Source organism: Ptychodera flava, chromosome 8 (assembly GCF_041260155.1).
Source record: "Ptychodera flava strain L36383 chromosome 8, AS_Pfla_20210202, whole genome shotgun sequence".
Lineage (NCBI taxonomy): Eukaryota > Metazoa > Hemichordata > Enteropneusta > Ptychoderidae > Ptychodera > Ptychodera flava.
Genome location: NC_091935.1, coordinates 37268390 through 37294550, shown reverse-complemented (window position 1 = coordinate 37294550; position 26161 = coordinate 37268390). Strand labels below are relative to the sequence as shown.

At 38.9% G+C, this 26161-nt stretch overlaps 1 protein-coding gene across 6 annotated transcripts in view; it reads left to right on the top strand.

The window, feature by feature from the left end:
- LOC139139233 (ciliogenesis and planar polarity effector 1-like) overlaps positions 1-26161 on the top strand; it is a 77525-nt gene that overhangs the window by 18065 nt on the left and 33299 nt on the right. For 4 of the 6 annotated variants that reach the window (XM_070708077.1, XM_070708074.1, XM_070708072.1 and 1 more), the window contains 16 exons: positions 33-268; positions 5780-5889; positions 6173-6433; positions 6851-7033; positions 7557-8813; positions 9333-9571; positions 10123-10427; positions 10908-11070; positions 13628-13859; positions 14811-15010; positions 15384-15610; positions 17419-17478; positions 20335-20502; positions 20866-21105; positions 21793-23580; positions 24261-24382. In XM_070708077.1, the coding sequence (XP_070564178.1) occupies positions 33-268; positions 5780-5889; positions 6173-6433; positions 6851-7033; positions 7557-8813; positions 9333-9571; positions 10123-10427; positions 10908-11070; positions 13628-13859; positions 14811-15010; positions 15384-15610; positions 17419-17478; positions 20335-20502; positions 20866-21105; positions 21793-23580; positions 24261-24382 (5791 nt within the window). The remainder of the gene's footprint in view (positions 1-32; positions 269-5779; positions 5890-6172; positions 6434-6850; positions 7034-7556; positions 8814-9332; positions 9572-10122; positions 10428-10907; positions 11071-13627; positions 13860-14810; positions 15011-15383; positions 15611-17418; positions 17479-20334; positions 20503-20865; positions 21106-21792; positions 23581-24260; positions 24383-26161) is intronic. The other 2 variants (XM_070708075.1, XM_070708076.1) reach the window with 1 other exon arrangement.

Sequence of the window (26161 nt, the reverse complement as noted above, 5' to 3'; positions counted from 1 at the left end):
TATTCGTGAAACGTCTTTTTTCTCTGTTTCAGATACACCCAAACCACTTCTCTTCATCTCTAACAATGGCGACAAGATCCTAGTAGTGATTGGCCACCGCAGGTTGTTTCTATGGGAAGTGGATCAGCCAGCCCGTGTCCTGGGTCTTCTGCAAAAACAGACTGAGTTGAAAGGTTCATGGTGTCACATCAGCCCGGAGAGAGATGTCAGGCTACCCACAGATCACACAAAGGAAATCTCCATTGATGCCAGGTTCTTTGTGGATTCTGTAAGTTTCTAGTGGTAGTTTCTATGTGGTGTATTTGTACCTGCAAGGGGCTTTCTATAACATCATATAGGCTAAGTATGTAACATGTTTTGCAGTGATGATAGTATTTTTCATTATCATGGTAGAATGTTCAACTCAGTACAGTTGCTTTCACAGGCTTTTCAAAATATTAATGCTTGTAGTACAGTAGTATGAATGTACTGGACAGCAAATCAAAACGATTAGAAAAATCTGCTGAATCCCTCCATCCATATTTCTGGGCGATTTTGATATAATTTTCGCCCCCAGTGTCAAAAACTTAGGAGTCACACTCGACTCTAACATGAATATGTGTGAACAGGTGCAGAATATTTGCAATGCTGCATACATTCAAATTAGACAAATTAGCTCTACTCGTCACTCTCTCTCCTTACAGGCTACTCAAACGTTGGTCTCTGCACTTGTTCTGTCTCGTTTAGATTATTGCAATTGTCTCCTCTCTGGTTGCCCTAAACAGCTTATAGACAAGTTGCAAAGAGTGCAAAATGCTGCCGCTCGTCTCGTCTGTAATGCTAAAAAGTACGATCATGTCCAACCCCTTTTGCAAAAATTACACTGGATGCCTATTAGTTCTCGTATCCACTACAAAGTTGTATCTACTTGCTTCAATTCAGTTACGGGTACAGGACCGCAATATCTCTCTGAACTTCTACATCAATACACTCCAAAAAGACAACTCCGTTCTTCCTCAGATTCTCGACTTCTCAGTATTCCAAGAGTTTCCACAAAGACTTTTGGCGAGAGATCTTTCTCTTACATTGGCCCTGCATTATGGAACAAACTTCCTTCTGACCTTCGCCACTCCAGCTCTACCCTTTCTTTCCGCCGTTCCCTCAAGACTTTACTCTTTAAACAGTAGTTTAACCTTTTTTGCTTTCCTAGTCTCCAGTCCCGGTGGTTCATTCATTTCCCCTGTCATTTTTTTATTTTTGTTACTATTGCGCGTAGAGCTCTGTTCAGAGATTAGGCGCATTACAAATGTACTTTATTGTACTTGGGCCTCAGCCCAAGTACATTTGTTTTCATTCCGTGGGAAAAAACTCTGTAAGGTATAACCATTTCTTGCTGAGACCAGGGAGGGCAAAATGTCTTGGCTTCATCTTTCTTGGCATAATAAATGGCGTAATGATGCTAACTGAATGGAAGTGCTGCTCTCAGCCAGTCTTGAATAAGTGAGATGTGAATATAAATGCTTCTCTATCTGAGTTTTTGCCACAAAATCTTCTGAATATAATCAAAATGTGCATCGAAATGCAACAATTAATGCACCCTCCGTTTCCTAAGCGATGGCACGACCCTTGCTACACCCACTGGACGAGCCAAAGTGGGAGGGGTAATTTCAGTTTGGTCGAACAGGAGGGCTCGAGACCAGAATTTAACATTTAAACTTGAAACATGTTTAATCACTGACAAGATGTGGACTAGTGTTAATCAAAGTGAAAGTTTGAAAAGGAAATGTTTTATATCCCGGACACAATGAAAAACATTACGACTGGAAACTGTACCCCCAGTTGAGAATAGTAATGCCCACAGCGATGGAGAACACTTATCCTTGAGCTGAGAAAACCAGACCATCATTTCGAAATAGAGCTGCAGATTCGAGAAGCTCGTTCAAAATAGCTAGGTACACCCCATAAAGGGGTGGTTTCGAGTTTTGAGGGCAAATTTAGCCTCCTTCATATAGAAATCGTACGTTTGTTTTTCCAGGAGAACACACCATTTGACACAAAATTTGCATGTAAAGGGGTCGCCAGTAAGTACGTGGTCAAATCTGGCATAAGAAACAATATGAAATGTTGGGTAAAGCCAGTCCAAAATAAACTGATTTGAACTTTTGTGTTTTGTAATTTATACCACTGCAGTAACATTACCTTTTTTGACAACATCACACAATGTAATACGTTTTGAAACTGAATACTCCGACGTATTCTGTGTCTCCTTTGCTAAAAATACGGTATGCCGATTACCATGTAAGGAGATGATGACGTCAAGACAGATTTGTAGTGCGTTTGGTCCTGGATGGTGCACGAAGTTTTGTCGAGGTAGCTTGTGTATTTATTTCCTAAATGGGAGAGATTAGGGTCGATCTAAACGAAGGCCGAAGAATGTTATGATACTCTAAGCGAGCTGAACTCTAACGCGAATGGTTGGATAATTTGGAGGATGTCTAGAAGCGGGGTCTAGAATGATCTCGTCTCATTAAGATTGCTTGGCGGTCAGTATTGAATTTCAACTGCGTCACAAGTTTGCGAAATGAGTATTCCGTCGAACGGTCAACGAACGATGTGTTTTAGAAATCTGGAGACATGGCACATCGCATTTTTATTTTAGTATTTTATATTTTACAAAAGATTTAAGAAGCAATGATTTTGTCGAAAATTCTGAAAAAAATATAGGAAGATTTGATCGCGAACACATTTTCACTTGGGGTCAACTAGCCCTGCGTACGATGCTGTGTGTTCCGCTACAGCTAATCGCCCCGCTCACAGTCCTGCAAAGACCCGTACGTAGGGTCGGTGACTTCAAATCCATTTTGGGACTTCACGTAAAAAGCCAAATTACTGCCGAAATTCAGCGTTCTTGGGCCCAAGTCGTATCCCAGCCTACCTCAGCTACTCGATCGCTTCCAAAAATGACAGTCTTTTATTCACTTCTCGTAAATAACCGTCGATGTCGGCAACTCTCTCGGTAGCCCTGCGTACGATGCGTGTTAGCTGTAGCACATAGCATCGTACGCAGGGCTAGGCAGGGTCAACCGGATGCGCTATTTTGCGGGTTGCGGGTTGCGGGCATGAAAAAATGTGTGTTTTTTTATATCATTTTCGCCCTTCTCACACTTCAGATTAGTTCAACCGCCGATAAAAGCACAATTTTCAAAATCGTTTTCAACGCCGTTTCAAATAATTTTATTGTGGTGAACACGATTATAGTCCTAGGAAACTTTTCAAAGTCACGCTGGATCAAATGCTTGAAGGGGGCATACCGGCATGGAGCGACTATCATACTGCAGGTGCAAGTCATACGTTCATGATATTAGGAGACAAATTATTGAGAGCTGCAGAACACAAACTCATCCAAAAATATTCCTATTAGATCGATTCCTGAAAATAAGGCAACACACCGGCGTGTTTTTCCCACTGAAATTCTCGCGTAAAATGTTAGCAGAATGTCGTTCTCTGAGGTCGCGACCTCGCTTGAACCGAAACGGCAAAGTAAACTAAGTCCTTTGTTGTACGTCTTTTTCTTTTTAAAGATTTCATGAAAAATACACGGCATTTACAATACACATCACTTCTACGCTTTTTTAAGTCAAATCTTTCCTTATGCATTGCATTTAACTAGGCATTGTTTAATTTTCTGTATGAGTTGCCCTGGAACCGAATTGTGAATGGATGCATTACAGAGAATTTACTTCCTATGGCCTGATACTAGAAATGTAACAATTTTCATTCCGCGATAAGTGGCGACATTTCCGAGGCGCGATTTTTTTTTGTCAGTCTGGTATTACGTATATTTCTCACTCACATCCATGGCAAGAAAGAAAAGTGATTCAGATCCCTAATTATTTGTAATGGCCAGGCAGCTCGGAATAAATAAATTGGTCCTCGGAATCGCCGCTTTTAGTTTAGCAGATTTTGATTTTTTTCAGAAACATGACGTATTTTCACCCATTTGGTTTGGTCTGTTATAGCATCTTTAGTCCAAAAAATCAAGTTTACAGCATTGATGTTTTCAACAGCCTTCAAATATACAGTATTACGTTAAAATACACCATATAGTAGTGTTTCATTAATTTTAACCCCGGGTTTTAACCATCTTGACCTGATGGTGAAATATGGACTTCGCAGGAAAAGGGATACTGTACGATAGACCTGATCATCATTATTGATAATAGACACATTCTAAAGGTTTTATTTCTTATATACTAAATGCCATATTACATATATTAGAAATCTAGCCATAATTCTAAAAACCCGCAGCCCGCAGCCCGCAACCCGCACTTTAGCAGATACCGGGGTCAACATGGGGTCGCAGCCATGTTGCCTCAAAACTTATTTCTGTCTGCACTCAAAACTCAAAAATGTCGGATATGAACCTGAAAAATCGATGCAATTTCGTCAAAATTCGGCGAAATTTCAGCCTATAGACAAAATTTCATCTAGGTAAGGTAAATTTACTGAAATTTGATCGACAAATAATCCTGAGCTTGAACGTGACAGCTCGCCTTCTCCGGGAAGTCAAGTATCCAGCTGCCCATACACAGTTGCCCATATGGCCAGGTTTATGAGATTGTTTTCAAGCGAGCGAGCCAATAGAGCTAGAGGTCTGATTTTTGGTATATAGGAATAACTTAGCAATACAATTATTTTGACAAAATGTCACGTGACCTCAATGACCTTTGACCTCAAATAGATATATTTGTCCACAACTCAGTAACCACAAGTGCTACACCCTTCATATTTGGTATGATGGGACACCTCATGACACACCACATATTGTACCTCATTAATTATGCGCATATCTAATTCTGAGCAAGCCAATAGAGCTGGATGTCCGATTTTTGGTATATAGGAATAACTATAGGGTAGAAATCTAAATATGCCCATCTAAATATTAGACATCTACCATCGAGAACAAAAGAAATTTGCTGTAATTTGAATATTTAAGGAGTTTAAGCAATTTTCACTATAAATAAAGAACCCCTGCCTCAAACTCCACAAAAGTTGCTAGACATATTTTGCCGTTGTCATGCCATTGCTTCGTTTAATAACCAGTTAATCAAATGCCTAATTGACAGGAGGAAATTCAAGACCATATTTGAATAGTAGTATATATTGTCCTCAAAATTACTCTATCACGGCCCAAGTACTCATTGCCTTCAGCAATACTGCCTTGTTATTATTATTATTATCTCAATGATGGTTTTCGTGCGTAAAACATTCAATAGTTGATGGCAAATCAGGTGCATTGACAACGTTTATTCAACTGGGTTAAGTTTTATGTGTAAGTCACGTGTAGCTGTGAGGGGGAATATAATCACAGAACCTGCAAGAAGTCTTTCATCTGGTGTTAAGGGAAAACACAGAGCACAAAAAATGCCAGCTTTTTATGCACATGTACTGTATCTGTGCCATTTCATTACTTTTGCTGCTTTACTGCTCTGTACATGTAATGATTATAGAATAGCCTCTCAAAATTGCACAAGGTTACCAGACTGACTTCAGTGCAGTCTGCACATACTTAGGAGTCTTCAGACGGTATGATATAGGGTCAGAAGGTAAAGAATGTTAGGAATCTTATGGTCCATATCTTGAAGTTAGTCATGAAAGAAAATGATAACAGTAGAGCCTACATTTTTAATCTTACAAGTGAAATTATCCCTGCCAGAGACTTCTGTTTCTATATTCTTTCAAAGGATATAATTACTAAATAGCATGTTGTCTCAACCACTCTTATTCTAAATTTTTTCAGGTGCTGGGTGATTGCTGTGTGTGTTCATATACTTTCAATGTTGGTGATAAAATGAACATCACATCTGTCCTGTTAAGATGGCTAGAGCCAGCGGATATCAAGACCAAAAAGTAAGGATTTCTCCCTCAAAAAAATCATGTGAAAATAGATTTTTGAGCTTGTTCAAAATAAAAGTTGACACAGACAAATTGTGTCTACAGAAGTTTAAACTGAATTATGTCCAGAATTCAGTTAATGTTTTCAATATACTGGTACATATAGCTGTCTCCTCAATCTGATTCATGTTTCCCCGGCTCCAAATTATTTTGTGGGTGCTTGCTTTGCAGTATTTTTCTGTACACAGACTTGATATAGGAAAATAATAGAGTATATTTTGATGATATTTTTCTGCAGGAGAGAAACTTTCATTGTTGAATGGAACAGCTTCCAGACTCCATTGACTCAGCTAGTCCAAGGTTGCCGACCCATCTTCTCTCGTGGGGTCTATGCAAGTTCACACGCTCACAACGGTCTGACCCTGGCAGTGGCAGCCAATCAGAGGTCACCTCACGACAACAGGATTCTGTTTGTGTCCCTTCTGACGTCAATGGCTCAAGTGTCTGACTTGAAGGGATGTGGGACCAAAGTTAGAAATCCGCCAGCAAAACTTGCAAGGTTGGTGTTCTGTGAAATCACCATCAGGCACTCCTATAACTTAAGAGAAATCCAAAGATAAAACTTGTTGCGGAAAACTAAGTAAACTTCATTCAGTTGTTTATTTTACAGACTTACTGTAGTGTTAAAATCTGGCCGTCTTCTTTGAAGTCAGCATTTTGACTTTTATCTCCATTTTATGGCTTTACCAAGTTTTGGTCTTCTAGATCATTTTCCAACGTGCTCCCGAAGATGACCACTCTGTTACACAAGAAAAATGCTGCAATTATTCATCATGTTATCAAAAACATTACTTGTCTTTTATGCAGTTTGTAGAATACTACATTTGTGACTGCTGTAGTTCTGATTTAGAATCCCTACTATCAAGAGTAAAACTTGAATTTCTTAAATATATTATCTTCTCCGGTGTGGTCACAGGACATACTGGATTGCTGACATGAAGTGGACAGCCGATGATTTGTTTCTGGTGTGTATAACAAAGATGGGCTCTGTGGTCATGCTGACCAGGCTCGGCGAACCTCTCAGAATTGAGAGTGCAGGCTGCTCTGTTGAACTGGGGCCAGATTATTTCTTACAGTTTCATCCACTTATAACTATCAGGTGAGTGATCTTAAATTGGAGAAGAAAAAATTAAAAATCAAAATCTCAGAATAATACCACTTTTATATTTAACCCTTTTCCTGCCAGACAGTATCACTTCCCCATTGGCCAAGTCGGTAAAAAGCGGTATTGAGCCAAAACATGACGTATTTTCACCCACTTGGCTTGGGATGTTACAGCATCTTTAGTCCATAAAAATCAAGTTTACAGTATTTATGTTTTCAACAGCCTTCAAAAGTTCAAAATTATGTTAAAATACACCATATGGAATATGTTGTGTTTCACTAATTTTAATCATATTGCCCTGATGATGAAATATGGACTTGGCAGCAAAAGGGTTAATGCAATGACAGACAAAATTATTTTAAAATCTATTCATTTCTTCATGTTTGATAATGCACACCATTTCATGTCATGGAAGTTCTCATCAGAAGGAGCTGATATTGGACATGCAATTTTAGTATTGTGATTGAACTCATTGTATAATCATGCCTCATATATTCCTTCAAACTCTATCTTACAGTACCAAGAAGGACAAGGAGTCCGAAATAGAAGCCAGACATCTGGAGCAACCATCGCCCACCAGCTCACTGTTGTCAGACACTGGTGACATCATGAAACAGAGATTTTCAATCGCAACTCACCCTTCATTGCCAATTTTCCTGTGCTCAGATGGTTACATGGTGACAGTCATGCAGCTGCCGGATGACACATCATGTGCTGGGCTCATGAAAACCCTGCTGGCCGAAGTCAGAATTAAACTGAACAAAGTGAGTGAGCAGTATAATTTACCACTTGCCGCCATACCCACCTTTAAGTTTGATCAGACTCTAGGTAGCTTACAGGATGACAGGGAAAGGGTGAAATTCCAGTTTGAGTCACCACAAGAAACAATGGGAATGAGCACAGAGAGTTCCCTGTCTCCGACTGAGTTCCTTGGAATCAATCAAATGGATGAAGGGAAGATATACTTCGGTGATGACGGAGAGCAGATGAGTCAGACAGGGAGCTCACTTGGAAGAACACGGGACAGTGAAGCAAGTGCCAAAATTCTACATTCTTCTCAGATGTCGCTTCTGGCTGCGTGGTCGCTGGGTGTGTCGTACAGCGACATTTGGACAAAACAGCTGGACACCATCATGTCAATAACGGTAGACTGCATGGTGAAAGTTTGTGAAATGACTCTTAAAACCGACTCCAGTAAAAAGTCGGGACCAGTTCCCCCTCTGCAGAGCGGGCTTCTCGAGAGGGTATACAAACTGATGACCACCTCGCCGGATCTTTACAAAATCTTGATAACCTTCCAGCAAGCCATGAGCGTTCTTCGCTGGGACACCATCCATCAGAATGCGTCAACATATGCTTTCAAACTGATCCTTGGAATGGTGCAAACATTACTGCAGTCAGATACTTCTCTATCTTACGCAGCCGTTGTTACATGCACATACCACATCCTCCTCTTCTCTGAACAGTCCATCAACACTACATACACCTGGCTTCCCAGGGCATTGCATGTAGACAGCCTTGCAGAGGATATTGAGTTCCACCTCGCTGACAGTGTTGAAAGTACCGTTCTCTGCCAAGGGGTGAAACGGAAACGGCTTCCCAGCAAAGACCCGGACGAGTTCAATCTGGATGAGCAGCTGTCCGCTAGGAGCCAGAGGGGATCCATAAGCGCCAGGAGTCTCAGGGAATCACTTCAAGAGCTGAGAATGGGAATGGATATTGAGAAGATCGAGGCGGAGAACACCGTGTCTGTCAGACACACTCCTGCAAAGAGGTATGACAGTGCTACCCATTCTCTGACTCAACTGTCAAAAGCGTAAATTTGTCATTCATGTCCAATAGCAGAAAAATGTTGCCTGGACTAGAATTCTCGCTTTGCATCAACTCAAGACATAGGGGTGCTTTTTCAAAACCATGATACACATAGAGTGCAATTGCCATGTCATTCTAAGGATTTTTTTGTACTTCAACTTCAATGTTTCAAGGCCAAAGGTACAAGAGTCAGTTAAAAGTCAGTTTCTTCCAGGCAAAATCTTTCCCATTTGACAGAAACTCTCGTCTCTGCATTATTGAAGTCTTACTATAAAGTTGTATTCCACCTGTGGTACATGGTTTCTTAATCGGTACAGACTGTACTGTACCGTAATGTGCAAAAATGTATAGTTATATGCACAATAACTGACAGAATGAGTTGAGATCAGAATACTAAATTTTTACACATCAGTTGGAAAATGGTAGAAAATAGTTCTTTTGGACTCTTGCATGTAAACTTTTCACCCATTGATTTATGCAGGCTGATGTTAAGTTGGAAGATGCTGTACAGGCAGTTATTACAGTACCTCACCAAGCTGGAACAGAGACTTGTCAGGGCATCTGCAGACACTGGTGGCTCACTGGATGTACAGCTAGTCATCAAGAAACAAAGAATGGTGCTTTTACTCTGTGCAACTCAGTTGAAACTGAGTGACCTAGGGTTTGACGTCACAGAAGATAAAACATGGAAGTCAAACGCCAATAAAATGTTTCTCAAAGGTACAACATATCAGCCGTGATATCTTTTCAAGACATGAAATCTTTCTCATGATGGTATATTGTGTATTTCTAAAGATTTACTTTGCCTACCATTTTATGTTCCAGAGATGTAGAAAGTGCATGTCAAGGTATTCAAAATAACTCTCTTCAGTTCTTCAAAATGTGAAAATGTTAGGTCATATAACCTTTTTACCATAATTCTCTACAGTTTTGTAGTCTCATTTGATATTATTCACTGACAGAAAACAAATAAGACCACAACAGTTGATAAAATGCAAAGTTTATTTCACAAGCTGGTATTTGTTTGTAGTAATAATGATCGTCAAATCTTCAGATTCAAATTCAAATCTGGCCTTTATACGCATCTCATACTCTTGTTCAGGTTTGCTCTATTAACCATACATTTGAGCATTTCTTTTAAGCAGTCATTAAAACATTCTATTTGAAAAGATTTTCAGTGCAGTAAGTGTTAGGGGCTTCAGCAGATTATGTGCATTTTGTGCAAATAGAATTCATTGACTTCATTTATGTGGGTGTATATTCTTCCTTAGGTGCTATGTATTATGAAGCCAGTAACTTTGCTAGGGCCATTGACATATGGAGAGAGGTCGCCCTAGGATCATCAGAAATACAGGAGAAAGTCAGCCCAGTGTTGGAAACCCAGTCATTGCTGGCAGTGCTGTACACACAGTTACAACAGTACAACTTGATGGGTGCATTGCAGCTGGCTGATTCACTCATTGACTGTTACACTGAGATTCCAGAGGCAGGTGGCCAGAAGACGCAGAAGGAAATTCGCCTTAGCAGATCCGATTCTTCGTTTCTGTCAGTGTTTACAAACATGCTTGGTGTCCAGGTCAGTAACATAATAGTGTTTTTTCACTCGTTTCCCTCTTTGCAGTAAATTTTTGACCATATAAGGTGGAGAACGTACAATGCTATTGGTCTATGCAGATCAGTTTGATGATGAATTTAGATTGTACAACCAATCAGTGATTTTGTTACTTCAGTACTATGCTGACCAATCTCCTGCTTTTGTTTCTGCTTTGAGGAGAATTTTGCACCAGTACATCTGTTTTAACACTTTTTCAACTATTTTAAAATTTCTTTATTTCTCTGAAGTATGAACCATGCATTATCTCCCTAAGGATGACGATAACATATTACCAAGAAATAAACTAAATCTGATAATCATGGTCAGGAAAACTTGAAGATGATTGATAATGATGATATCAGGTACCCTTGTTGTTTTATAAAGTATAGGTGGAACTACATGTATGTGCAGGAAAAGCCAGGCAGAAGTTATCACTGTTTTTGTGTCTTGTGTTTTTTTCAGGAGGCAGTGCCAACTCTACCTGTTGTGAACAGTGACAGCGTACGGCCAGTGGTGCAGTCCCTGGCAAGGTTCATGGCATTGTATTTTAGCAATAAACCAATCTACATATACCCACCGCATTCCCCGATGCCACTACCACCGTTACATAGAGATACAATGCATGGTATGTACAGCTCTGCTTTGAGAGTGGTATATACCCTCATAGACATAGTAAATGTGTGCCCATGATATTTCTGTCAGAAAATTTCCCATTCTACATCTAGGACAGTGTAATATTGCCAGAGCTATTCACACTATGTACATGGTCCGTTATTCAAGTAGATAATGTTTTAGATAATTGCCATGCACTGACATGTGGCCATGTCACTATCTGTCATCCATATTAAAGGGACAAAGTCGCCCATTTTTTGCTCACGTGTTGACACACGTGGGCATATGTCGCAGCGATGTCTGTCTGTCTGTCTGTCTGTCTGTCTGTGTGCTCAATATCTCAAAAACGGCTCATCAGATCAGAATCAAATCTGGTACATAGATTCAGTTTGCAAATGGCAAGAACTGATTAGTTTTTGGTGGGTGTGGCTTGCTTACTTTTTGCTCATTTGCATAATTAATGATTTTAGAAAAAACGGCTATACATTGAGACCGACTGCACACAATTTGATAAGATTTGCTACAAATGTTGATCACATCAAGATATATCAGCTGTGCAAGTTATTAAGGGGTGACGTGAAAGATAATGACTAATTTGCATATTTAATGAAATCTACTAATTAGGCATATATATCTGAATTTACTCGATCAAATTGACGAAACTTGGTATGCATATTGAGGATACTATGATTTAACATTACTGAAAGTCAATAAGCATTTTTACTTCATCCAAATCCTAATTTCCATATTTAATGACCTTTTGAAATTAAGGATATATATTTGAATTTACATGACCAAAATTGATGAACTTGCTATGTACATTAAAGATACTATGATAGAACATTATTAAATGTCATTAAGCATTTTTACTTCAGCCAATTCCTAATTGCATATTTTATGAACTTTCCTAATTAGGGGTATTTATCTGAATTGACAAGACCAGAGTTGACGAAACTGGCAATGTACATTAAGATACTATGATAGAACATTATTGAAAGTCATTAAGCATTTGAACATTAGCCAATTCCTTATTTGCAGATTTAATGAACTTTCATAATCAGGGATTTTAATCTGTATTGACGAGACCAAAGTTGACGAAACTTGTTTTGTACATAAAGATACTATGATACGACGTTACTGAAAGTCATTAAGCAATTTTACTTCATCCAGCTCCTAATTTGCATATTTAATGAATTTTTGAAATTAGGGATATATATTTGAATTTACATGACCAAAATTGATGAAACTTCCTATAAGTACATTTATGTAGGCTTACATTATTGAAAGGCATTAAGCATTTTTGCTTCAGCCAATTCCTAATTTGTGTATTTAATGAACTTTCCTAATTAGGGATATATACTTGGATTTATTTGATCAAAGTTGGCATAACATGCTATGTATATTGATGATTATACCAGGTTATACCAATATTGATAGTCATTTCACACTTAAGTTTTCGTGTCAGCTAATTTATAGTTTGCATATCTAATGAGCTTTCAAAGTTTGGAATATATAGTTTGAAGGACTTGACCAAAGGCATGCAATTACACTTGCTATATAAAGTGGTGATACAATGACAGCAGTCAAAGAAATTAACTATTTCTGTTTCAGTTAATTGCGTATTTGAATACTTAATGACCTATAAAGTTAATCTGTGGTGAATATTGTTCATTATGTTGATCATAATACTTTCAATGAAGTTGCAAACATGTGGCAAAGGTTCAAATTTACACATAACTTCTATATATAATGAAACACGTGAGCATTTACAGTTCATATCTGGTTCATGAATTTTGTTTGATACGAGATACTTCTTATATTGTTTGACATGTTGAAAGATACTGGTGAATGGGTTGCCATGCATATATTCGACCCCGATTTTAGACAAATTAAAGGTCTGGTGAAATCAACCTATACTGCTTAGCTATTTAGCTTCCGGGTGACAATATTGTTACACTCGCAACAAAATTTCTACATAAAAGTATGCGCAAAAATGAATTAATGGTCATGACCATTAATTCATTTTTGCGATGGTTTAATGTATCGTGTCTAAAACCAGGGTCAAATATATGCATGGTTACCCATTCATTCAGTATCTTTCAACATGTCAAACAATATAAGTAGTATCTCGTATCAAACAAAATTCATGAAAAATGGGCGACTTTGTCCCTTTAAGAAAATGGTCTTTCTGTATCTCTGTAACATAAAAGATATTATCATACCAGCATGTTAATGGCGAAAATACTTCGTCAAGACATGAAAACGATAAGAGCAATATTTGCAATATAGTAGTTGGAACACCTGCAAGCTCCCAGCTAGAGAAATATCTCTTTTTTAATGTTCACACCATAATTTCAGTATAATGTTGTACTCTAATATCATAGCAAAACCACCTTAGCCACTTTGTTGTGACCAGTTTACTCCATGTATGTGCTTGCTAAATATTGCTCATGTACAAATTTCATGAGCTGCTCAAAATAATCAAGGTATACTTGTCTTTGGGGATGCTTTATCTTTGAGGCACACTTTTCTGAAATTTACTTTGATAATTGTGCTGTTCCCATTTGCAGCATGTCGAGTAATCCCACTCTACCACGAGGCTGTGTCATATTCCATCCGTCAACAAGACCTGTCCGAGATCTGGACCAGCGATAGGGCATTACAGCTGCTGCTTGTAGCCGGCATGTTACCAGAAGCCATATGGTTCTCCAAGGAGCTTGGTGACTGGAAGAGTGCCTTTGTCCTGGGTGTTACCTATGTCAAGTACAAGCAGATTTCCATATGGAAAGATCAAGAGAACGGGTAAGTCTTCACTTTTTTCCTGGATTACATTCAGAATGTCATGCTGAGATAGTCGAAAAAGTTTTTCAAAATTTCATACTGCTTTCATTCTTTTGTTTCAATTGCAGTTGGTTGTCTGATTACAATGTACACTTTGTTAAGATTCCGCTGAACATATCATATATGCAGGGTACAGAGTCTATGCAATGTCTTTACAGAAAATGTTTGATGCACTCATACATTATCTCATTACCTTGATTGTCGTGTCTTGTTCAGTGGCAAAAATTCATAGTTTGCTTCTTGAATTTCCAAAGTATGAATGGGAGATATGATTGATTAATTGGATGGCAAAAATGTTCCCAAAGGTAAATCCCAGTAAAGGGCAACCCATTGCACTGAAATAAACTATTTATTCAGTAAGCTAGGCCTCCAGCCTCTGAACTAGCCATTGGTAATGTCCATAGCAGAATTGGTACAAAACACATGGTCAATAGTGCTGATCGCTGATGACGTCATTTTTTCTCTCATTAATATGCATAAATAAATATTTGTCTGCATTTTCCACATAAAACAGTGAAAGTAAAACCTGATAGCGTTACTATGGCTACTAAAAGTCACACTGATTCATATGAATTTATGGCTCAGACTACAAGCTGCAACAAAAGCTGTGCAAGCAACAACAAAATTTGTCCGAATTTTTGTCCAATGTCGCGCGCGTGCAGCTATATTTAGTAACAAACCTGAAATCGCAATCAACGCTATTTAAGACTTAGATGCATCATTAAAATGTATGTGTAACATTTTGTGGAAAATTGAAATGACCACCCTGAAATTCATCATTACAAAGAAAATTACAGTGAATATAAAAGTGTTGAAAGTCCTTTAGCTGTAGTTCCAGTAACTGCCAAGGAAGTGTTGGTATCAGAGTGAGACAGATGTAGACTTCATCTGTTGGATATTCTTGTCTTTCAGACACAGCTCTGAGGAGCTTCCAGAAGAATTGCACCCGTTCACTATTGTCCAATCAGGTCTGGAGCATCTCATACAGATCAAGCTTCCAGGGATAGCTCTGAAACCAGAAGATGTGAAGTCTCCTGGCGGAGGCTTGCTGAGACCGCCCTCACCAGTGGCACTGAAGAAAAGTCCATCTGTGACTTCCCTTGCTTCAATGGGTGAGACAGATATATAAAGTTAGGTTAGAGAAAATGTCAGAAATGTTTCATAAGTCAGTCGGATATGTTCAACATATACTATCACTTATTTACTATCATTATTCCTGCACAAAAACATCCCATTGGAATCCTATGTGAGAACCATTTGACTTAAAATGGAAACATAGAATTACCTTGGTAATTTAACGAGACAGAAGGATGCATACAAGACCATGTTCAAAATTACCACTCAAACCAGCGTTCCTGGAGTAGTCCCATTATGTTTCTGTGGAACTTTACCCGGCGGGATTCCTACATGCATTGAAATTTTTTTCTCAAGGCTTGTGTAGCTCTTCCCCATAGAGCTAACTTTTGTTGTTTTTTCAATGTATAGGTTCTTTCAACGTTGATGAAGACTCCAACATAGAGCATCTTTCAAAGACGGTGACCAACATGCTTAAGGCGGCCGTGATATCAGGACTTGACGCAACACCCTGGTTGCTAGGCAAACTGAGTGACAGGTGTCAGTCATTGGTGTCAGAGCTGCACGGATTGGTTCCTGAGGGTCTGTACCTGCCAGCTCCGCCTCTGTACTGCCCTCAGCCAGCTACGGCATCCACTGTAAGTCAACACACTTTGATTCTGTCAGTCATTTACCGGTATATATCGCACACACAACTCTGAGGAAGTAAAAGTAGTGTATGGCATGGAGTGCTTGCCATTATCTTCATTTACTGTGCTCCATGTTATTAATTAATTCATGGAAAGTTTCAAATTACCAGTGTCACACTATGACCAACAATGGATATCGGAACATTCTATCTGAAACACCAATGATGAGATGTGCTCATTTAAAATACACAGTGTTTACTGTAATATCAGAATGGTGCACACCAAGCTATACACTACTGTCAACCAATCAAAGTTTGAAAGAAGTGGACATATCTTTCAAGAAACAAATCACAATCAGACATTGACAAATAAAATACACAAAAAAGTTCATTGCATTGAAGGAACTGTGAATAATTGTCTATAGAAAGTGTAATACATGTTTTAGAGCTGTTGAAAATGACGGATATATTTGCCCTGTGCTGTTTGACCACAAATTTCACTCTATGTTTAGAATTATATCCAAGTTTCGACACAATTAGTGAAGCCATTTGACAAGGGAAGGCGACTTTTGCAGGATATGTCCACTTTCCTAAATATTAACGCTCCTCTAGCTGTAACTTTTGACATATTTTCGTTATATCTGTAAAATACTAGACTTGACTTTCTACTCCCCAAATCATACTGAAATACCTAGTATTACGCATGTCAACACAGAGTGTGTTGATAAATACCTAGTATCCAGCTTATCAACACGGCCTGCATACCGCAACTGAATGTTAGTCTCTGTTAGTGTTCATTTGTCAACAGTAACATTTTATGTTGTATTCATGACATTGTGTTGACAAGGCCAGTGCTCTCTATTTCAGTATTCTATGAGAGAAAAACAAAATATATCTTGTCTGGAATAAAATAATGAAAACGTGATCAAAAGTTGCAGCTATTATCTCTGAAATGAACTTCTCAGTCACAATATTGCATAGATCTATGGTCTGCATGTGGTCAGGTTCAGGGGAAAGAGAAAGTAGGCTGCATGCCGATGGAGTTTTTTGGAATTCTTCAAATCCAAGGAGACAAAGAACTCTTAAATGTGTCCTAACAGCAATGTACCCTTTGCACAATGGGAACGCACCAGTAACTGGTGACCTTTGACTTTGCATGGGGTGTGTACTCATTGGCTGTTCAAACACCTGTCTAGCCATATTGGGATGAAGCTGCCAATCAGGGACATGCTCACAGGATGCAGTATAAGACATACAAAAGGCGACACCGACAGAAAATGGCTTCTGTCATCATAGATATGACTAGTGTATCATGATAATGGTTCTACTCCAAAATAAAAAGGATGGATGTGTTCTGTAGACTCAGAAATCACATTATTGTGGCAGAAACAAACCCACATGTGTACAAGCACTTATGGAAGCACACATATTTCTATGTGTGTTTGTGCCTGTGGGTTTGTTTGTACCATGGTCCAATGGAATTCCGTGTTTGACTCACTGATTATACCGGCATTATTGTGAGTGTTTCTACCAGAAAAGAGTGCAATACAGAGATGTGCAGGCCTTGATCAGGCAGTGTGCGACTACTACGTCACATGCAGTTCGAATATGTCATCAACAGTGGGTGAACTTCTTGGGTTTTTTGTGACTGCAGCAAAACTTGCACAATGTTAAGGTACACAGCAATTCCTGTCCACTAATGCAAAGGTTAAGAAATGGAGTGGAGGTCCTGGTTTGTGCCGCCCTCTAACCATGCAACGAGGTGTGGTGTGTGTTGTGGACTAACAATGACCTGACAATGTTATTTATTGCAAACAGGCCAGAATTCAGGCTTTTGTTAATGGTACACATACTCAGAACAAACTGTACCAGATCAAGGTTTGTAGACGCTTCCCAATCTGAAAACAATGCATGTTTCGTGCATGTATACATGCGGTATGCACAGTTAACCGTCATCAAGTACAGCACCCTGTGCAAGGTGGCATGCACAAAATACTGGCTGACTTCAAGAAATCATAATTTTATTTTTGCATTAACCATTTACCTTTTGTTGCAATTATAGCTGACAATGTCTAGAATACAGTATTAACATCATGACCTTTAACCTTACATCATATCAAAGAGGCACTGTGGATAATCAAGATTTGTTGACGCTCGACAAAATTCCACTTTTCAGTGTGGGAATCTTTTTAAACTGAAATAATAAACCTACCCACAGCAAATCTGTAGAATAAAGAAAAACACAAAGCATGATCATTATTTTACACTGTGATATCTGGTTTTGAGATTTCATATGTAAAGTCAATTTACTGATTCGCTGTTTCTATGGAAACATGTTCAAAATTAGACCCTATCAAGAATTTTCACATGACAGTTTTAAATGTTAGATATCATTTTGTATGATCAGAAAAAAAATTGTTGATAAAGGGAAATACATTAACCTATAGAGAAATTCAAGTTTGTCAAAATGCAACTTATCATCATCCTCGCATTTCCATACCGCAAGGAAGGAATACTTTGTGGAGTGGCACATCTTTATTATCTACAGTTCCTGATGCAAAGGGAAATACTGGCTGTATGGCAGAAATTTTCAATCCCAGTCAAGGAGGACATCTTTTGCAGGAAAGGATTTTTTGTCAGATAGATATACAGAATCACAGTGGCCCAAAGTTCCAACCTTTTGACGCCAACTTTACAAAAGAACAGAGCGGAAAAGTATACAGAATTGTTCTTTTGTTATATGTGTACTTACCTGAACTCTTAAATTACAGCATGTACATGTGTATACAATTGAGCTGATTTGTTTACTTTGTTCATTAGGCCATCATTGATGTATACATTTCATTTGCAAAAGTGGAGCATTTTATTTCATACCATCATTTTTATTTGTAAATACTATGAAAACCTAGTCTTTTGCTTGTTTCAGTTGTTCTCTATATCTTGTCATGCATTGGAGATGTCTCATAGGCCCGGTGTTCAGGCAACCTATGGAAACAATTCTAGCTCTAAAGCTTGCAGTACCTGTCTTGTAAGCTCTGCGGCAAAATGAGATATCTTGCCCCAGTGTGAAGTAAACCATTGCAAAGTCATTGGTTTTGATCAGGGATGTAGTGTGAGTGTAGAAAGAACCACTTTGCCCTTGAACATCGCACAAGAAATTCGTCAGTGTATCGAGACAGTGTTAGAATGATGATGAATTTTTTACAGCAGCAAATATGATGATTTAACAGTTACAGTATAGTAGATATAAAAGTTTGTTAATGTTAAAAAGACATATATATATAATTAAAGCAAAATTTTGGAAGTCTACCCCAGATATTTTTTGTTAGAATTTTACCATTCCTGCAATTACAATGAAATGTAGATGCACTTGAATGTTTAGATCAAATGTGGTTCATTTGTAAAAGAAGGTACTAAACTTGAAAAACAAAGGCTTGACAATCTCTACCCCAGAGTAGATATTACATTTTAACATTCATTCACATCTCCTAATCATTAAAAGTAAGATTGTTTGTAATCCAGTCTTGTAATGGATTGACTCTACAGTGATTGCTTCAAACAAAAAAATTAATAAAATGTAATTGATAATGTTAAGAAAAGCAATTTATTCAAAGTACAGTAAATGCAAAGATGATAGAGCTTATAGATTTAATGGAAGATAAAATTATAACACAATCTATCTGATTGCATGGTATCATACACATCATATATCTATTAATGTATTTAATTGTAAAAGTATTTGTTATGAATTTGTTTGTTAGTTTCTATGGGACAAAGTATTGAATTGAGATCGGTTCATATACATATTGATGTGTTCACACACACTTCTGTATGTCTGTCTGCCCATCAGCCGCTGTGTCTTTGAAGTACCATGATGGAGCTCTTTCAGTCAGGGCCTATGAAAAAAAAATTATGAGTTTATTAGAGGGTTATTCATTTATTTCACAAAAACACCAGTGAAATCTTTGCAAAAGTTAAACTATTCAATGTGGTGTTGAGATTTTTTGATATGCATTGTGATTAATTGACGAACATGCTACATTAATTTCGATACTTCCCATCAATTGAAAATAGTGAGTAACTTATGCTAAACTTAATCTTGTGAAGCCAATACATGTTGTTAAGTTGTCTCTACAATCAATTCTGCTCCTTTTAACAAACTGTCAAGTTACGTATCCACAAAGCAGTGTTACTGTACTGGTTTATTCCTTGAAACATTTGACCAGTTCAATAACAACTCACGTATTTGCATTTCATTTTACCAGTTGCTGCCAATACAGTGTAATTCCGTCTCCCCTTCCCAGTCTTTTACTCAGCATACGTTTTTTTTCTAGTATGAAGCTGATGCCAATTGGTATCATTCCCAAATGCGATGAGCCAGACTCAACTGAATGCTAGAGTAGACGGAATTCAAATCAAAATTGTTCCACTGTCTTGAATATTGTAAGAGTTTCATGCCCAGTTCCTAACATTTGAAGGTTTTAGTGGCATCTTTGAAAGAAAACATAATTACGGTTACATCTTTCAGCTGTGAAGCATTTTACAATGGCCAAAACACCTGTCAATATTTTCCATGTCAATGGGAAATGTAAAATTTTATGCCTTGTACTAAAACTAACCATGATTTCACAACATGCACCATGTTTTTTCATACTCCCATCTTTTCTGTCAAATTACATTCTTTATGTTCCAAAGTTAATAGATCAACTTTCATTCTTTTTCCCCCATTGCAAGACTGAGGAAACAGAAGATGTGGTGGAGGAGAGGCAGTCACGCCATGACATTGCTAACACCATACAGCTAATGCTACTGGTGCTCAATGCATCAAACTGTACATTGGCCTGTACCAAGTGGTATGTGGAACAGCTGATTCACCTCCAAGATACAGAGATTGCTGCCCAGGTAAGCAACCTGCAGTACATCGTTCAAGTCTGAAAAATTCTATTTATTATAGAATAATTTATTTCAAGATATTTCATACTTTTAGGGATCATTTCTATCATATGCATCAATACTGAGACTTGAAGACATGCCTATTTATTGTAAGGTGGATGTGAATATATTGTATTGCTACTACAGCAGTCATTCCTGCTGTTATGAGCAGCATACTGCCATCCTTGGTTCTATAATGTGGTGAATTTCAGTTTTCAAAGCAAGGCTTTTGCTCTTTCAACAGTACATTTGGATTGTTGAGAGCTGTCAAAGTTTTGCTAAATCAAGAATGGTCTGTTATAGTATGTCTTAATGTTTTATTTTCATCAACAGAGGGATGATGATGTATCTTTCATTGTGGAAGTACCCCATACGTTGGCCGCTCACACCAAGTACCCAGTCGACTTGTTGCAAGCCACCAGAGGGAGCCGGACGTCAGCTGAATCTGTCGCTCAGATCCTCAACTGTTTCCGAGATCTGTGTTCGATCACATGGCTACTTCATGTCAGGGATAAATTCTGTACCTGTGCCAGAAAGTACCAGGCCAGCAGGGAGAAATCTACAGAGTACAAAGTGAGTTGGTATTCTTGTAAGCAGAGTGTTGATAGTGTTCAAGTAAAATTACCGATAGGTGTTCCTCAGAATGTTGTCACTATTTCTCACAAATTGACCGCAATGTGTAAAAACCCTCATTTCATTGAATCAGTTTCACTAGGGAACATAGATGTGATATGATGGGAAGATGAAATGAAATGTGATGCAAAGTAATACAATGTCTGTAAAACATTAACAATAGCAAATGATGTACGTATACATGTACGGTATGGTTGTGAGCCAGTGTTGAGCGAAAGCTATTCAAAGGCCAGTGCTGTTACTTCAAAGTCAAGTTTGTGTCAGATTGTACAAGGGTCAAGACCATTTGATTTTCCATTGAAACAGGAAACAGAAGTTAAAAGGGACAGTCAAACTATACCAACCACAGTCCCTCTATCACAATAGAGGGGCCGTGTACCAACTTACCATAGCCTTTGTATATTTATCCATGTTCAGTCCAGTACATTGTGCGTAACATTGTTTTCATATATGTCACTGCATTTGTAATTGTAATGTCCCATGGCTAGCCGGCTGACTCCTGTATCAATGAATGCTAGTGTATATAATCAGCATAGCTTTGTCTTGGCATATCTTGTTCAAGATCTCGATCGAGCTATCTCTTTAAACATACATGTAACCTGTGCTCTCTCTCTGGTGTCTTCACAGACTCATGAAACACCAGAGTCGGGAGAAAGTCTAGATCTACTGTTGGAAGCGCTGAAATGGGCACTTTGCCTGCTGCCCTTCACCCAGTACCTAGACCTGGAGGCAGAGATGCAGGATATTGTGCTGACTCTGATCTCAGAGCTACCGAGGAACAAGAACACAGCCAGTATCTTAGCCGAACACTTCTACCACGCTGATATCATCTCCCCGGCTGTGGAGGAGAAATACCAAAGACTGGTCGAGGTTATGAAATCTACCTTCATCGCATCGCCCTCAACGGCTTCAAGGAGTATGGACGATGGCAAACAGTCCAAGAAAGGGAAGAGAAAACTACCTCCACAACCAGAGCCACTGATGGGATACTTTGATCAGAGATGTGCAGATAAACAGAGAGATATAGAGTTGATGAACCAAAGATACAGAAAGTTAGAAACGCAAATTTTTGTCGGGAAAGGTCAAACCTCGGCAGGGTTTCCAATTGTTGGTTCAAGAGAGTTTGAAAGGAGTGAACTCTTTCTTGAGTTTTTGGACACTTTCTTTCTGGTCTCTTTCAACAAGCAGACATCGGCGCAGATCAACACCACTGATTTGAAAGACATCCTTCCTCTGTTGCTGCCGTACAGCGAGGAAATCAAACAGCAGGAGCTGACATCTGTGCCGCACAAAGTCATGAAGAGCTTTCACAAGCGTCACGGCATCAGCCCACAGTCCCCCGTGCTGTCTAGGAGTCAGAGCTACCAGGACATCTCACCTCGCATGAAGCAAGATTTCATTGAAATCCGCAAGTCCAAGGACCAAGATGCAAGGAGTCCGTCCCCAAAACGTCATATTGGTGGACTTTTCAGAAGTCGATCGTACTCAGAATCCTTAGTGCAGAAAAACAAACCGGTCTTGCAAGTTGTTCACAAGAGATACGGCAGCCAGGGAAGTATCGATCCTGACAAAGCACTGAAGAGGACGTACAGTGGAGAAAATGCAAAGGGTGCTGGCTTTCCTGTCAGGAGACAGCCGTCGGTTGAATCTCTGCCAACTGACATAACAAGCATACGGAGAGATACATTACGGCGAAGGAGCTCCAGTTTGACTGATGTGGTTGGAACGGGAAGCGAAGTCTTTGTCAATGCGGGACTGTCCCATGGATTCAGTCCTTACGCAAACATCAATGTTAATCTAGACCCAAAATACGACGATGTGAGTCAGTTGATGGAATGGCTGACGAGATGGACCGGGAAACACCACATGATGATGCAGCGAAAGCAGAGTGCATCGTCCGTCCCAGACAGTGGAATAGGTGTCATGAGAGTCAACCTACCTCTGCAGCTTGTACACAACTGCCTGTGGCTGACTGACAACAAATATCTCCCGCCAATCAGCAACGATGCCAGGAAACGGACACCAGCAATCCTGGAAGAAGACACGGATATCACAATCAGCCCAGAAGATGCAGCCGTGGCCAAAGCCAAGGCCAAGGCCAGCCGACGAGAGCAGAAGGAAAAGAAGAAACGGGACAAGAAGAAAGACACAACCAAGAAGAAGAAAAAAAAGAAAGCCAAGACAGACGAGAAACATGTGGAGATCACAGAAACAGCACATGTGATGGGAGAATCAAGGAGAGAGAAAATTCAAGTGCAGAGAGCGAAGAGACATTTGGACTTCCCGGCTGAAGAAAGAATGGAATCTCCGTTTACGAGAAGCAGATCACCCGCCGAGACTGACATCACTGAAGATATCACTGCAGTCAGTCCACTTCCGACCGCTTCATCACCATTTCCAACTCAGGCAGATCAGGTACAAAGTGATTTCACACCTACGTAGCTGTGTTTAATTTGCTTTAATGCCAACATAACCAGTATGTGTTCAATTAAAAGTGTTGTCAGTCAATACCAAGATTTCTGTTACTCTTTCAAACTGTCCATGTTCTTTGTAGTTCCTGAATCAAGGGAAAATGTGTACTTGCCAAAAATTCAGTCACAGCATTTAATCCCCTAAATTTAGCGTACATTGATCTGATCTCAGGATTAATGCCTCATTTCTTTTTGTTGAAACTTAGTCAATGAAATTTTGGGAAATGTGATTCTCATTTTTTCGTAAGATTATGTGATCTTCACAAGTACCACAGTAGGTCAGTAATGACCCATCAAGCTCCAGTATGACAGAATGAAAAACTGTTTTTGTACAGTAGTTGCTTTTCTGTCTGTAAAAATCTTTGGAATTCCTGTATGCCGTAAAAAGGGAGTTGTCCTAAGGTTGAAAAATTTATTCTCGGAATGTATCAGGACTGACTCTTGCATACAAATGTAACAACTCCTATTGGGACCATTTTTTAAACTGGGAAAATAATTTTTCCTTCAACAAGTTAAACTTGTATTGAGCGAGAAACAAAATATATGTGATTAATGTATTTCTTGAGGGAAAAAAGGGGATGTTTTAAATGTTTTCACAAATTCCGTTGGATGATTGCATTTCAGCTGAGGAGAAGTGCAACACCCGATGATGCGCTGAGTAGAGTTACTCCACTGTTCAGTGAACCATTAGACTCCCAAGTCGACCCGAGGAAACTGTCATTCGCCACCTCTGACGGTAGAACAGGGTAAGTGTTGATATACCGTTCGGTGTAAGCATCCCTAAGTTGGTTAAGTGTGGTACAGTGGAGGCGGCTTATCAGTAATCATTTATTTGAAGTCGACATCTTCTTTATTAGTCCCCACGGACACCGTCCGGGGGGACTTATAGGTTTGGTCATGTCCGTGCGTGCGTCCGTGCGTGCGTGCGTGCGTGCGTGTGTGCGTCCGTCCGTGCGTCCGTCCGTTCACGCAGATATCTCAGAGATGCAAGGAGCGATTTCTTTTCAACTTGGTACAAGGATTACTTCATATGTCATACAGATGCACGTCGATTTGTTTTGTGATACGATCCAATATGGCCGCCAGGCGGCCATTTTATTACGATATTTTCATGTACAGAGCCATAACTCAGACATGTTTCAACTGATTTTATTCAAAGTTGGTACAAGGACATTGACCAGTGTCATAGATATGCATGTCGATTTGTTTTGTGATACGATCCAATATGGCCGCCAGGCGGCCATTTTATTACAATTTTTTCATGTGTACAGAGCCATAACTCAGACATGTTTCAACCAATTTTATTCAAAGTTGGTACAAGGACATTGACCAATGTCATAGATATGCATGTAAATTTGTTTTGTGATACGATCCAATATGGCCGCCAGGCGCCCATTTTATTACAATTTTTTCATGTACAGAGCCATAACTCAGACATGTTTCAACCAATTTTATTCAAAGTTGGTACAAGGACATTGACCAATGTCATAGATATGCATGTCGATTTGTTTTGTGATACGATCCAATATGGCCGCCAGGCGGCCATTTTATTACAATTTTTTCATGTATAGAGCCAAAACTCAGGCATATCTCAACCGATTTTATTCCAAGTTGGTACAAGGACATTGACCTATGTCATACATATGTACGTCTATTTGTTTTGTGATACGATCCAATATGGCCGCTAGGCAGCCATTTTATTATGATGTTTTCATGTACAGAGCCATAATACTCAGACATGTATCAAGCGAATTTATTCAAAGTTGGTACAAGGAGATTGACTACTGTCATACATATGCATGTCAATTTGTTATGTGATACGATCCAATATGGCTGCCGTGCGGCCATTTTGTTACGATTTTTTCATGTACAGAGCCATAATACTCAGGCATATCTCAACCGATTTTATTCAAAGTTGGTACAAGGACATTAACCTATGTCATACATATGTAGGTCTTTCTTGTATGTAGGTCATTCTTGGCCATTGAGCGCTATCTGTATCAAAGTATTTTTATCACAGACCTAATTAATGAAGAGGACTCTATCCTCTCTGAGGACATGTAATCAAAGTACCCATTAACAAGTGGGGACTGTGTCATCAACGATGACTTGTGAAATAATGTCTTGCTTTAGAGGTCAGCATGCAGATAATTTACAAGAAAAGTAAAGGAATTGTGGTGAGATCTGAGGTTATAAATTCTCAAAATTTGTAATACTGCTTCTTTGAATTGCATGCTAAAATAGTTGTCAAGTTATCATTATGTTTTTTCAAATGTATTATTTTTTGTAAGAAGACAACCATTCTGCTTTGATCATCCTACATTCAAGGAAAGGTATGCTAGATGCATGATAGGACTTAAGGTGGTGTGTATCTCAAAAGTGAAGGACCTAAACTTTTGCTCAAACTTTCTTCAAGGAAACTTTCAGCTATTCTATTCATAAATTAAGAATAGGGGTCACCGTGCAAAGTTTGGTTGTAGAGAAACAAATTACCTAACATTTACGGGTGTTTGAAATCCAATATG